Below are 14,656 nucleotides of genomic sequence, written 5' to 3'. Positions count from 1 at the left end.
TCTGGGCTGGCTTCTAAACCTAAAAAAATCAAGGCTGGAGCCCAAACAAGTTCAGGAGTTCCTAGGCCTGACACTGGACTCAAACACCCAGGAGTGTTACCTCCCAGACCACAAAATAGAAAAGATTGTTCAGGTGGTAGCAAGAGCAATGCAGAACCCATCCATGACATTAAGGAAAGCAATGTCCCTGTTAGGGTCCCTCTCCGCCTGTCTGCCAGTGGTCCAGTGGGCACAGATACATACAAGAGATCTCCAATGGGATGTATTGGCCAACCAGTCGGCATTAGGAGGTCACTTGGAGGGTCACGTCACACTAGACTCCAAAACTATTCATTCCCTAGGTTGGTGGGGGAACAGAGACAACCTATCCAAAGGGGCTCCCTGGGTGATAAAAATCACACACGTAATCACCACGGATGCGAGTCCCAAGGGATAGGGAGCACATATGAGCAACAGAGTGGCTCAGGGGGAATGGGGAGCTCAGGAACTAGAAGCCTCCTCGAACCAAAAAGAACTATTAGCAGTACACTATGCCATAACACACTTCCTGCCGGTACTACGGGCCATCATGTCCGGATATTTTCGGACAATCGGGTGACGGTGGCCTATGTAAACCATCAGGGGGGAACCAGGTCCCGAACACTAATGAATACATCCTCCAAAATATTCACGTTAGCCGAGGAAAACCTACTATCCCTCTCTGCACTACACATACGAGGGGCAGAAAACCAGAGAGCGGACTTCCTGAGTCGCACCCAGCTACATCAAGGGGAGTGGGTTATAAAACAGTCCATTTTTCTACAGATGGTAAAAATGAGGGGAACCCCGGACATGGATCTGTTTGCTAACTACAGAAACAAAGTAAAAGCTTTCTGTTCCTTAAACCCCAGTGGAAACCCCCGGGCCATGGATGCATTTATGCTCCCGTGGACACAGGGCCTAATGTATGCCTTTCCACCGCCCATTCTCATCCCGGCGGTCATAAGGAAAGTCAGAGAAGACAGGGCAAGAATGATACTAATAGCCCCGTTCTGGCCAAAAAGAACCTGGTTCTCCTGGCTGAGAATACTATCAATAACCGACCCCTGGGTTCTACCAGATCTCCCCGACCTTCTCTTCCAAGGTCCCGTGCTACACCCTCGAGCAGTGAACTTCCATTTAACAGCATGGAATTTGAAAGGACACTGCTAAGGGGGAGGGGGTTCTCAGAAAACCTGATCTCCACTCTACAAAAAAGTAGGAAGCCAATAACAACCAGGGCGTACGGGAGAACTTGGAGGGAAATTTCTGTCCAGCTTCGGGGCAAGGGTTCAGGATGGAGTTCAGGTTGAAAAAATTCGAGTTTCTGCAAAAGGGGCTAGAACAGAGGTTGGCGACCAGTATGTTGAAGGTACAGATAGCGGCTCTAGGTGCCCTTTATAACCAAGATGTGGCAGGCAACCCTTGGGTAGCACGGTTCATGAGAGCCGCAGCCAGGTCTAGACCAATAATCACCCAGAAATTACCATCATGGGATCTAAACCTAGTGTTATCTGCACTAACGGGGGCCCCATTTGAACCCATCCAGTCGGTACCCCTAAAAATCCTATCATTAAAGACGGTACTTCTAGTGGCCCTAACATCTGCTCGCAGAGTGAGCGATATTCAGGCTTTGTCAGCAATACCCCCGTTCAATAAAATCCTAGATGATAGTCATACTGAAACCTGACCTGGCGTACCTGCCCAAGGTGGCGACACCTTTTCATAGGTCCCAAGAGGTAGTCCTTCCTTCCTTCTGCCCAAACCCTAAGAATAGGGGAGAAGAGTGATTTCACACCCTAGATGTGAAGAGGTGCCTAGTTCGATACTTAGAGGCCATGAAGGAATATAGGAAGGAAGGGTCTCTGTGTTTCCAGGGGCCTCGGAAGAGACTCAAAGCGTCCAAGAGTTCCTTAGCAAGGTGGATAAGGGATGCGATTGCCCTGGCGTGCTCATCCACTGGGAATACCATCCCGGAGGGTTTAAAAGCTCACTCTACAAGGGCAATGGCGACCTCATGGGCAGAAAAATCAGATAGAACAGATCTGTAAGGCGGCCACTTGGTCATCACCTTCGACCTTTTTCAGGCACTATCGACTAGATCTAGCCTCTGCGTCTGACTTAACCTTCGGGAGAAGGGTCCTTCAGGCGGTGGTCCCTCCCTAAGCTACCAATCTCTGAAATTCTGTCTGTGGTGCTGTCATGGGTGAGAGAGAATAGCTTACTCACCGATAACGGTGTTTCTCGGAACCCATGACAGCACCCGCTTATTCCCCCCCCTTCACGTGTGCGGTGAGCATGGTTTAATGTGTGTAGAGTGTTTTTTGTTAGACACGGGGTTTCTCCATAATATGCAATATTATAATGTTATGTATATACTTTTGTTAACTAACCGGGAGACCCTCTGATGCTCTGTAACCAACTGGGGGCGGAGGAGAGGTGCCGCCTTTTTATCTGTAGGTTCCTGTCCTTGATGGGCGGACCCCCTCTCTCCGTGGTGCTGTCATGGGTTCCGAGAAACACCGTTATCAGTGAGTAACTAAGCTATTTTTTCGATATCTAATAAATATATGTAGAAAAAGTGTGCATATGTGTGTGCATATGTATGTGTGTGTGTATGTGTGTGTATGTATGTGTATACACACACACACACACACACACACTCTCACTCACTTGTGGCCAAAAGTATTGACACCCCTGCAATTCTGTCAGATAATACTCAGTTTCTTCCTGAAAATGATTGCAAACACAAATTCTTTGGTATTATCTTCATTTAACCCTTTCGCGCCTGAGCCTGTTTTTGCCTTCGTGACCAGGCCAATTTTTTCAATTCTGACCAGTGTCACTTTATGAGGCCATAACTCTAGAACGCTTCAACGGATCCTGCTGATTCTGACATTGTTTTCTCATGACATATTGTACTTCGGGATAGTGGTAAAATTTCTTAGATATGAACTGCGCTTATATGTTAAAAAAATCGAAATTTGGCAAAAATTTTGAAAATTTTGCAATTTTCAAACTCTTAATTTTTATGCCCTTAAATCAGAGTGATATCGCACAAAATAGTTAATAAATAACATTTCCCACATGTCTACTTTACATCTGCACAATTTTGGAAACATAATTTTTTTTTTTTTTGGAAGTTATAAGGGTTAAAAGTTGACCAGCGATTTCTCATTTTTACAACAAAATTTACAACACCATTTTTTTTTAGGGACCACCTCACATTTGAAGTGAGTTTGGGGGGTCAATATGACAGAAAATACCCAAAAGTGACACCATTCTAAAAACTGCACCTCTCAATGTACTCAAAACCACATTCAAGAAGTTTATTAACCCTTCAGGTGCTTCACATGAATGAATGGAATGTGGAAGGAAAAAATAAACATTTAACTTTTTTTCACAAACATTTTACTTCAGAACCATTTTTTTTATTTTCACAAGAGTAAAAACAGAAAATGAACCACAAAATTTTTTGTGCAATTTCTCCCAAATACGCCGATGCCCCATATGTGGGGCTAAACCACTGTTTGAGCACACGGCAGAGCTCAGAAAGGAAGGAGTGCCGTTTGACTTTTTCAATGCAGAATTGGCTGGAATTGAGATAGGACGCCATGTCGCATTTGGAGAGCCCCTAATGTGCCTAAACAGTGGAAACCCCCACAAGTGACCCCATTTTGGAAACTAGACCCCTTAAAGAACTTATCTAGATGTGTCGTGAGCACTTTGAACCCCCAAGTGCTTCACAGAAGTTTATAACGTAGAGCCATGAAAATAAAAAATCATTTTTGTTCCACAAACATGATCTTTTAGCCCCCAATTTTTTATTTTCACAAGGGTAACAGGAGAAATTGGACCCCAAAAGTTGTTGTCCAATTTGTCCTGAGTACACTGGTACCCCATATGTGGAAGAAAACTACTGTTTGGGCACACGGTGGGGATCGGAAGGGAAGTAGTGACGTTTTGGAATGCAGACTTTGATGGAATGGTCTGCGGGTGTCATGTCGCGTTTGCAGAGCCCCTGATGTGCCTAAACAGTGGAAATCCTCCACAAGTGACCCCTTTTTGGAAACTAGACCCCCCCCCAAGGAACTTATCTAGATGTGTGGTGAGCACTTTGAACCCCCAAGTGTTTCACTAAAGTTTATAATGTAGAGCCGTGAAAATAAAAAAATCATTTTTTTTTCCACAAAAATGATCTTTTAGCTCCCAATTTTTATTTTCACAAGGGTAACAGGAGAAATTGGACCCTAAGAGTTGTTTTCCAATTTGTCCTGAGTACGCTGGTACCCCACATGTGGGGGGGGACCACTGTTTGGTCACACGGTGGGGCTCGGAAGGGAAGTAGTGAAGTTCTGGAATGCAGACTTTGATGGAATGGTCTGCGGGCGTCATATTGCATTTACAGAGCCCCTGATGTACCTAAACAGTGGAAACCCCCAATTCGAATTCCAGCCCTAGCCCTAACCCTAGCCCTAACCCTAACCCTAACCCTAACCCTAGCCCTAACCCTAGCCCTAACCCTAGCCCTAACCCTAGCCCTAGCCCTAGCCCTAACCCTAGCCCTAACCCTAGCCCTAACCCTAGCCCTAACCCTAGCCTGCCTACCTGCTTTTTTTTTCTTTCCTTTTTTTTTTATTTTTGTGTTTTTGACTCATAGTAACGCCACTTCTCCTCTGATCTCACACTGGCAGATGATCAGAGGAGAAGCAGCGTTACTATGTGACAAGATCGCTGCCCGGCACATAGTAACACCACTTCTCTCCTGATCTCACACTGACAGATGATCAGAGGAGAAGCAGCGTTACTGTGTGAGAAGATCGCTGAATGACACAGCTGTGCCAGGCAGCGATCAGCTGTGCCAGGCAGCGATCTAGTCACACTGTAACGCTGCTTCACCTCTGCTCATCTGTCAGCATGAGCTCAGAGGAGAAGTCGCGTTATAATGAGGGAGATCGCCGGGAAACAAGCAGCTTTCCCAGCGAGCTCTCTCATCGGCTGCTGTGACGCGACGTCATCAGGACCTGAACCAATCAGGTCTCGATGACGTCGGGGGTCCCAGCATGCATTGTGCACCGGGATCCCCGCGTTATAAGGTATGAGGGGGTCCCGGGGGGCACAAAACCGCCGACAGTAGATAAACGTCGGCGCTGCACAAAGCCCAGCAAGCGCCAACGTTTATCTACTGTGGGCGGTCGCGAAGAGGTTAATTTGTCTTAAATGAAAAAACACAAAGAATTGTCCTGAAGCCAAATTGGATATAATTCCACACCAAACATAAAAGAGGGTGGACAAAAGTATTGACACTGTTCGAAAAATCATGTGATGCTTCTCTAATTTGTGTAATTAACAGCACCTGTAACTTACCTGTGGCACCTAACAGGTGTTGGCAATAACTAAATCACACTTGCAGCCAGTTGACATGGATTAAAGTTGACTCAACCTCTGTCCTGTGTCCTTGTGTGTACCACATTGAGCATGGAGAAAAGAAAGAAGACCAAAGAACTGTCTGAGGACTTGAGAAACCAAATTGTGAGGAAGCATGAGCAATCTCAAGGCTACAAGTCCATCCTTCAAAGACCTGAATGTTCCTGTGTCTACCGTGCGCAGTGTGATTCAAGAAGTTTAAAGCCCATGGCACTGTGGCTAAACTCCCTAGATGTGGACGGAAAAGAAAAATTGACAAGAGATTTCAACGCAAGATTGTGTGGATGTTGGATAAAGAACCTCGACTAACATCCAAACAAGTTCAAGCTGCCCTGCAGTCCGAGGGTACGTCAGTGTCAACCCGTACTATCTGTCGGCGTCTGAATGAAAAGGGACTGTATGGTAGGAGACCCAGGAAGACCCCACTTCTTACCCCGAGACATAAAAAAGCCAGGCTGGAGTTTGCCAAAACTTACCCGAAGAAGCCTAAAACATTTTGGAAGAATGTTCTCTGGTCAGATGAGACAAAAGTAGAGCTTTTTGGGCAAAGGCAACAACATTAGAGTTTACAGGAGAAAAAAGAGGCATTCAAAGAAAAGAACACGGTCCCTACAGTCAAACATGGCGGAGGTTCCCTGATGTTTTGGGGTTGCTTTGCTGCCTCTGGCACTGGACTGCTTGACCGTGTGCATGGCATTATGAAGTCTGAAGACTACCAACAAATTTTGCAGCATAATGTAGGGCCCAGTGTGAGAAAGCTGGGTCTCCCTCAGAGGTCATGGGTCTTCCAGCAGGACAATGACCCAAAACACACTTCAAAAAGCACTAGAAAATGGTTTGAGAGAAAGCACTGGAGACTTCTAAGGTGGCCAGCAATGAGTCCAGACCTGAATCCCATAGAACACCTGTGGAGAGATCTAAAAATGGCAGTTTGGAGAAGGCACCCTTCTAATATCATGGACCTGGAGCAGTTTGCCAAAGAAGAATGGTCTAAAATTCCAGCAGAGCATTGTAAGAAACTCATTGATAGTTACCGGAAGCAGTTGGTCGCAGTTACTTTGGCTAAAGGTTGTGCAACCAAGTATTAGGCTGAGGGCGCCAATACTTTTGTCTGGCCCATTTTTGGAGTTTTGTGTGAAATGATCAATGTTTTGCTTCATTCTCTTTTGTGTTTTTTCATTTAAGACAAATTAAATAAAGATAATACCAAAGAATTTGTGTTTGCAATCATTTTCAGGAAGAAACTGCGTATTATCTGACAGAATTGCAGGGGTGTCAATACTTTTGGCCACAACTGTGTGTGTGTATATGTATGTATGTATGTATATATGTATGTGTATATACATACATACATACATACATACATACATACATTTACACAAACATACAAAAAAAATTTCTTTCCATGTATGTTTGGCTGCTTCCAGTCTTCTTTTACCTTGGGACTTTATCCTTTTCTTGTCTGCAGGTGGTCACAGTTCCACAACAAGAGCAATCCATCACTGCCGAATCTCCCAGTATTCCTTCCACCTCCCTGCAGTCTGAGAAAACCATCTCCGCAGAAGAGATAGAGTCTGCCGCCACTCGAGCCGAGGAAACTCCGCAGTCTGCCAGCACAGCTTGTGAGACAGACGCCTCTTCTCTCACCCCTGATCGGGAACTGGAAGAAACCTCCGCCACAGGCAGTAGCGCCCCTTCGGGTTCTGCACCTTGGATAAAAGATGTCAAAAAGCAAAGCAGCTTTACAAAGCAGCCTAGTAGTGACTCTGAAATGTCTGCAGCCCCTGGTAAAGACAAAGATTTCAAAGCTTGGGAGTCTGGACACAGCTGTGTAGGAGAAAAAGCCTTCACCCAAAAGCAGAACTCCCTTCTTTACTCTCTGTCTTCACCCATGAGCAGCGATGACGAGTCTGAACTAGAGGACGAGGACTTAAAGGTGGAACTGCAGAAACTTCGGGAAAAGTAAGTGTATTCTAATGTTCTCCGCATTCAGCTTTTAACTTTTGTTCAAGATTACAGTTTTTTTATGTAGTTACACTTAGAATTGTACAATTTTTTTTCTTGTTACCATAGAATATTAAATGCCTTGTAATTTTGTTGCATAGGCACATTCAGGAGGTGGTGAGCTTACAGGCCCAGCAGAACCGAGAGCTACAAGACGTATATGCCCGCTTGCGCTCTTTGAGGGAGAGCAAAATGCAGTCTTCTGACACCTCTTCCCAACAAATGTCCCCACGTCGTCCCAGATCTCTGAAAAGTAAGCAGCGTAGCAGACCACAGTCTCTGAGCCACATGGATAACGGGATCGGACATTCAGGTAAAATATCATTCATTGGATGACTCTCTGGATACTACCCAAAGTTTTAAAGCTTTGTAATTTCTCTTAGCACCCACTAGTGAACATGGCTGCCCTGTATTCATATACTGCATATATACATTTTAGGCCTTTGATCTTAGTACAGCTGGGTAATGAGATACAGTTCATGATACGTCTTCTCAGCTAATGTATTTTTACGTTTTTTTGTGTTTTTTTAAATCCAGATCATCAATGCAGTGAAAGTAACTCAGACGCCTGCCAGCATTCAGTCTCTGAGAAGAAGAGCCTGTTCACTGATGATCTGCATAAACTGGTGGATGACTGGGCAAAGGAGAACGCAGGCAGCTTACATCAGAAACCCAGCCTGAATCAGATCAAACTGAACCAGAACCGCCCAGAGACAGACTGTTGGAATCGGGTTCATGAGGTGAGAGGACAAAATCTGTAAACTATGATTTTAAGGCTTTGCACCTAGTAAATTAAAGCTGTGCTAGTATGGAAACATTGAAGATATGAAATTGGAATTGGGTTACTGCTCTAGAAAATAACTTAAAAAAATCAAGATACTTAGTGCACAAATTGGCCAATTAATCTCTGAACCAATCAGCCATCGACAAGGTGTACCCCCTCTGTTGGGACCCTGACCTAACTTTATATCTCTCCCGAGCTAAAAGCCTAAAATTATCTAGGAAGGAACGATCAAGCTCTGTTTAAAAGAGGTATCATATTGGGTCAGCGTCCCAACAGAGGGGGGGTACACCTTGTCGGTTGGTCAATTCATGTGAGCCCATTAGCAATTTATACACTAAGTACCTTCATTTTTTAACTTATTTTCTTCAGCAGTAATTCACTTCCAATTTCATTTATTCAATGTTTACATATTATAGTGTTTAAATGCAGCTTTAGGCTGTGTGCCCACGTAGCGTTTTTTTAAGCATTTCTGCAGCGCTTTTAGACAAGCGATTCTGCTGCAGAAACGCTTAAGAAAAGCATCCAATTGATTTTTAATGAAAAACGCACATGTTGTGCCAATGATGCATTTTGAAACGCTTAGCAATTAAAAACGCAGCATGTTCATTAATTTTGCAGAATCAAATGCGATTCCGCATACCATCAATTATATGGGCAAAAACGCTTAGGAAAACGCTTACAAAAGGGCGTCAAAACGCATGCGTTTTACCGGGAGCAGCGTGTGCGATTCTACTCAGGTTTATTCTGCTTCAGAATCGCTACGTGGGCACATAGCCTTAGTTTGCTAGTTACATGTAGAGTGGCTCTCTTAGCTTTCACCTGTTCACATTTGTCTGTTTTGATATTAAGGCTTTGTTCACTTCATTTATTATTTTTCCATGGAAAGTTAGGCTTTTCTGATAATCAGGACCGGATGTATACCTGTGATAGAAGGTTACGACTACATGTACATACAGCAGCAAATTTCACCCATAGGCATCAATTTTTTATTTCAAAGCTCCAATGCGTTCACGGCAGATATGTAGTGCGCTCAGGAGGCTCCAATCACTGCTATTTAACCACTTTATTTCTGCTGTCAATCTCGACAGCAGCATTTAACATGCATGTACTCTTATGAAGCCCAGCCTGTGGCTGGACATGCCGGTAAAACGGGATAAAAATGCAAAAAAAAAATCAACCCACCACCTGCTTTTTTTTCTACAATACAAAAATAGAAGACATATAAAAAATAGTCTGATCTATCAAAATTATAACATTTTTAGCCTGTGGGGTAAACGCTGTAAAGCAAGGGTCCCGAACTGACAGCCAGATCTGAATGGGGCAAGGTGGAAAACCCTGGAGCTTGGCTTCCTTCCTGCTTTGGTGGAAAATCTTTGGCTGTTGTCATGCTGGTAATGGAGCCTCTAGTGGAGGGAGAGCAAAAGCTGGATGTGGCACGCGACCCTCTTTCATAGCTGAATGTGACTCTCCTGTAGAGAAAAAAAATACATAATATTGAAACTCCAGAATTTCTATTTTCAAGTCACCTCATCTCACCCTTACCCCCTAAAAAACAGTGATCTAGAAAGAGAAAACTTTGTACCCCATGCACTAAAACCTGAAAACCTTGCATGACTGAAAAAAAAAGTTTCTCTTTCGTCTCATTGGGGGGACACAGGAACTGTGGGTGTGTGCTGCTGTCACTAAGAGGTTGACACTATGCATGAAAAAAATGTTAACTCCGCCTCCGCAGTATACACCCCTCCGACCGGCTGTAGGACAATCAGTTTTGCTTAGTGTCAGCAGGAGGTGGACAGAGGTTTCTCGCAGACCCATGCCTACCTCAATGTGCGTTGTTTCTTTTCAGGTAACCATGGAGGGATACAGAGTAGATATGCTACATCTGTATTCCCACACCGGGATTATGAGTACGGTGTGTACTGCCACTCTGTATCCTCATGAATCCCGCGGGCAGGACCCTGTCCCCTAACACAGGACTCGTGTTCAGGTGGCAGCTCCTGGTCCCGACCTTCGTCTCCCATCACTCGCCCACCAGAGCCTGATGATCGAGAGAGACGCCCTGCAGAAAAGGTTTGGGACAGCAATCTTTTCATGCAGGTAAACCGACCCCTGTTACGGGGTGAACTGGAGGTAAGAGGCTGCAGCGTTGTATGATCTGCTCACCAGCCGCTCTGGCTGAATGTGACCGCTGTAATCAGCACTCGGGCTTGCAGCCCATGGCTCTATACTTAGTTTAAGAGCTAACACTTACTTTCAAGCACGCGGTGCAGCACGGTTCCAGCCTCCTCCCGTGGCAGCGTTATGACCCTGGGCTCCAGTAGGAGCCCAGCACGGCCGACGCCAGATTCCGGCTCCCGGCAGGCTCCGCCCCCTGGCTTCCTCTTCCGTACCAGCGCCATCTTCGTGCTCCAGGAGGCCAGAGCAGGGCCCCGCCCACCACTTTCGGGCGTGGATTTCATAAGGCTTCTAGGCAGCGGCAGGGCTGTTAACCTCGCTCTCTCATCAGCCTCCGGGCGGCAGCTGTGTCGGGGACACATGTTGTGGGTATGAGTACTGCACTACAGGTTGCTCCCTCACTCCGCAATCTACCCCCGACGGTCGGCACCAGGTAAAACCGGTCAGTATACCCAAGGGAGAGCAGTCCCGCTCCTCCTCCTCAACCGCTTCAGTGACCTTGGTCAAATATTTTGGATGTATCAAATGTAATGTCAGGCTTCCTTCAGGTCAGTCCTCGCCACTCTGCTCTGATTGCAGCAGACCTACGGTGTCACCTACACTAGAGAGCAGATGCAGCCCCCCTGCTTTGCCAGTCAGAGCTCCCACATTACCCCTGGAGCAGGAGGAAGCCACTTTGCCGCCCAGGGGCCATCTATCGCCACGGGAGACAGAGTGTCCAGGATGGGCCTCTTCCTTATCTAAGTCCATGGCCAACCTTACCAAGGTATCACAGACCTTGGTAACGGTGCTTAACAGATTGCCACTTCAGACTCCAGTGGACACAGGAGCACCAAAGGAGCCTCCTTTTGGGCCTTCTAGAGGCCGTAAAGGGTTTAGACAGGACCACCAACCCAGGTCCCCTTCTCACTCCATTTCACCGCCAGAATTCCTTTGGCCGTCTGCCTCCTTTCAGTCCTCATCCCCGGAATCAGGCGAAGCATTATCAGAGACACACTCAGAGGAGGGTTCGGAGTACAGACCAGAACAGTCCCAGGTCAAGGAAATGGTTCAGGGCCTCATTGCCGCAGTCAATGAGACTTTTAACATTGGGGACACCACATCAAAACCTAATGATCAGGTTTTTTCATTTAAGCGTCATAAGTCCCCCTCTAGGGTCTTCGCCTCCCACAAGGATTTTGAGGAAGTGTTGGCCAGGGAAAGGGAAAACCCAACCAGGCGGTTTCAGAGAGGGAATCGTTTTGGGATTCTATATCCCTTCCTTCCAGATCTCACCGCCAACTGGAGCGCCTCCCCTTCGGTGGACCCACCAGTGTCCAGACTCGCTACAAATACAGTCCTCCCACTCGCCAGTGGGGCAGCCCTAAAAGATCCCAATAATAGGAGGATAGAATCCCTGGCAAAATCCACTTTTGAGGCAGCAGCCGCTGCATTGTGTCCAGCCTTCGCCTCAGCCTAATAGCTAAGTCTGTTACAGAATGGGCCAAACAGCTTAGACAGGGCATATTGGCCAGGGCCCCACCAGCAGAACTGGCGGAGTTTGCAGATCAAATATCTCATGCCGGGAGGTATATGGTATCAGCAGCCCTGGATGCTGCGTCTTGCGCAGCTCAAGCATCCAGTAACATGGTAGCCGTCCGGACGGTCTGGCTAAAGGCTTAGCAGGCTGATTTGTCATCAAAGAAATCACTGACCAATCTGCCGTTTCAGGGCACTCAGCTCTTTGGGTCAATGTTAGATCAAATCATTAAGGGTGCAACGGGGGGTACAAGCTCCCGTCTCCCTCAGGCCAAACCTCGTCGATATGTTTTCAAACGTAGGGCTCAGCCCTTTCGCCGTACCCCAGTGACAGGCACTTATGCTCAGGGCCCGCAGATATCGCAAGCACCGAGAGATAGGAGGAAGGTATCATTTCGGGCCAGACCGTCATGGCATTTCCGCAGTTCCAACAGCAGAGCTACCAGGTCAGGGCTGGGCAGAGCCACTTCAGCCTGACGCCAGCAGGGAGTCCAACTCCCTTCCCAGTACCTCTCCCAGACTAGGAGGCCGCCTTTTCCTCTTCAGAGATGTCTGGCAGATTTCAGTAGAGGATATCTGGGTAAAGGAGGCAGTATCAACAGGATGTAAGATAGACTTCAACGCGCTTCCGTGAGATCGCTTCTTTCTATCGCAGCCACCAAAAGACGCTGCTATGGCTCTAGATTTTTTTGCGGCAATCAACTCTCTCCTCAATGCAGGAGTAATCGTCCCCGTTCCCGAGCATGAACATTTTCCCGGCTTTTACGCAAACTTGTTTGAGATACCAAAAAAGGATGGCTCAGTTCGTCCCATACTAGACCTCAAAAGGCTAAACAGATGGGTCCGCCTACGCCATTTCAGGATGGAATCGATTCGGTCGGTAATTAAGTCTATGGAGGATCAGGAATTCCTATGTTCCATAGATATCCGGGACGCCTACCTACACGTCCCCATTTTTCAGGGACATCAGCGGTTTCTGCGTTTTGCTGTCCAAAAGCAGCATTTCCAGTTTGTGGCCCTGCCATTTGGGCTGGCAACAGCCCCCAGAATTTTTACAAAGATTATGGCAGCGATGGTTGCTATATTAAGGGTCAGAGGCATAATATTGGTACCATATCTCGACGATATTCTCGTCAAGGCGCCCTCCTTCGCTCAGGCCCAGGAAAATCTAGCGGTAGTTTTAAACACGCTCTCCCGGTTTGGTTGGATCATAAACAGGGAGAAATCCCACCTAACGCCAACACAACCCCTAGAATTCTTAGGAATGGTATTCGATACCCGCCGCTCAATGGTCTTTCTCCCAGAAAAAAAGGGGATTACACTCCAGCAGGGAATTCGCTCTGTTGAAATTCCGGCTTCTATCCTTTCGCACTGCCATGAGTCCTGGGAAGAATGGTGGCAGCTCCAGAGGCAATACCCTTTGCCCTGTTCCGTTCCAGGATACTGCAGAGGAACATCCTCCTTCAGTGGGACAGGTCCATCTCTTCCTTGGATCGCCCCTTCCTCCCCTCCATTCAGACCAGGGAGTCCCTCAAGTAGTGGCTGACCTCCCCCTTGTTCATCTGGGATGGCCTTTTCCCCCTGTCCACTGGCAGGTAGTAACTACAGATGTCAGTCTCCTGGGCTGGGGTGCGGTATTCCGCCACCTGACTGTCCAGGGGATGATGGTCGAGGCAAGAATCCTCACTATCAATCAACATTGTAGAACTGAGGGCGGTGTTTCTAGCACTTCTACATTGGGAAAGATACCTCAACAACCAGCCAGTCCGGATTCAAACCGACAACGCCACGGCGGTGGCATACATCAATCACCAAGGGGGAACCAGAAGTCCCCGGGCACTGGCCGAGGTATCCAGAATCTTCAACTGGCCAGAAACCGCAATTTCGGCAGTTTACATTCCCGGCACAGACAACACGGCCGCCGACTTCCTCAGAAGTGTTCCGTCAGATATGCCCGCTATGGGGGACTCCAGATGTGGACCTCCTGGCATCGCGACAGAACAGAAGGGTCCAGCAGTTTGTCTCAAGATACCGCGATCTTCTAGCAATAGGGGTCGACGCGCTGGTCATTCCCTGGACACAGTTCAGACTCCCTTACCTGTTGCCTCCCCTTCCTCTCCTGCCGAGGCTGCTAAAGAAGATCAAGGCGGAAGGGGTGCCGGTCATATTGGTCGCCCTGTACTGGTCCTGGAGGGCCTCGTTCGCAGAAATTATCAATCTTCTCACAGGCACCCCCTGGAGACTCCCAGACAGACCAGATATCCTGGCTCAGGGGCCGTTTTACCACCCGAATTCTCGGTTGCCCAATTTGACGGCATGGCCGTTGAAACCACAATACAGAGAGCAGCAGGTTTTTCGGACCGATTCATTAATACAATGATCCAGGCTAGGAAGCCTTCCTGATCCAGGCTAGGAAGCCTTCCTCTTCCAGGTTCTATTATCAAGCCTGGAAGGCCTATTTTGGCTGGTGTGAGTCTAATCACGTCGCACCTATGCCTTGTTCCCTGCCATCTGTCCTAGCTTTTCTCCAGGCAGGGTTAGATGGCGGTCTGGCCCTAAGTTCCTTGAAAGGCCAGGTATCTGCTCTCTCTATTCTTTTTCAAAAGAATTTGGCCTCCCGCTTACAGGTTAAGACCTTTCTGCAAGGAGTGGCACATGCGGCCCCTCCTTACAGATCCCCTGTGGCTCCATGGGATCTTAACTTTGTCTTGGAAGCCTTGACAGGTTCAC

At 47.2% G+C, this 14,656-nt stretch overlaps 1 protein-coding gene across 3 annotated transcripts in view; it reads left to right on the top strand.

Annotated features, from left to right (window-relative positions):
- The window catches only part of WNK3 (WNK lysine deficient protein kinase 3), a 156,575-nt gene that overhangs the window by 128,980 nt on the left and 12,939 nt on the right, over window positions 1-14,656 (top strand). For all 3 annotated transcript variants that reach the window (XM_073540969.1, XM_073540966.1, XM_073540968.1), the window contains exons 21-23: window positions 6,914-7,407; window positions 7,551-7,762; window positions 7,987-8,189. In XM_073540969.1, the coding sequence (XP_073397070.1) occupies window positions 6,914-7,407; window positions 7,551-7,762; window positions 7,987-8,189 (909 nt within the window). The remainder of the gene's footprint in view (window positions 1-6,913; window positions 7,408-7,550; window positions 7,763-7,986; window positions 8,190-14,656) is intronic.

This window comes from Dendrobates tinctorius, unplaced genomic scaffold (genome assembly GCF_039654945.1).
Source record: "Dendrobates tinctorius isolate UK_male_01 unplaced genomic scaffold, ASM3965494v1 ptg000120l, whole genome shotgun sequence".
In the NCBI taxonomy this organism is placed as follows: Eukaryota; Metazoa; Chordata; class Amphibia; order Anura; family Dendrobatidae; genus Dendrobates; species Dendrobates tinctorius.
The sequence above is the reverse complement of the archived record's forward strand: the minus strand, read 5'-3'. Positions and strand labels throughout refer to the sequence as shown.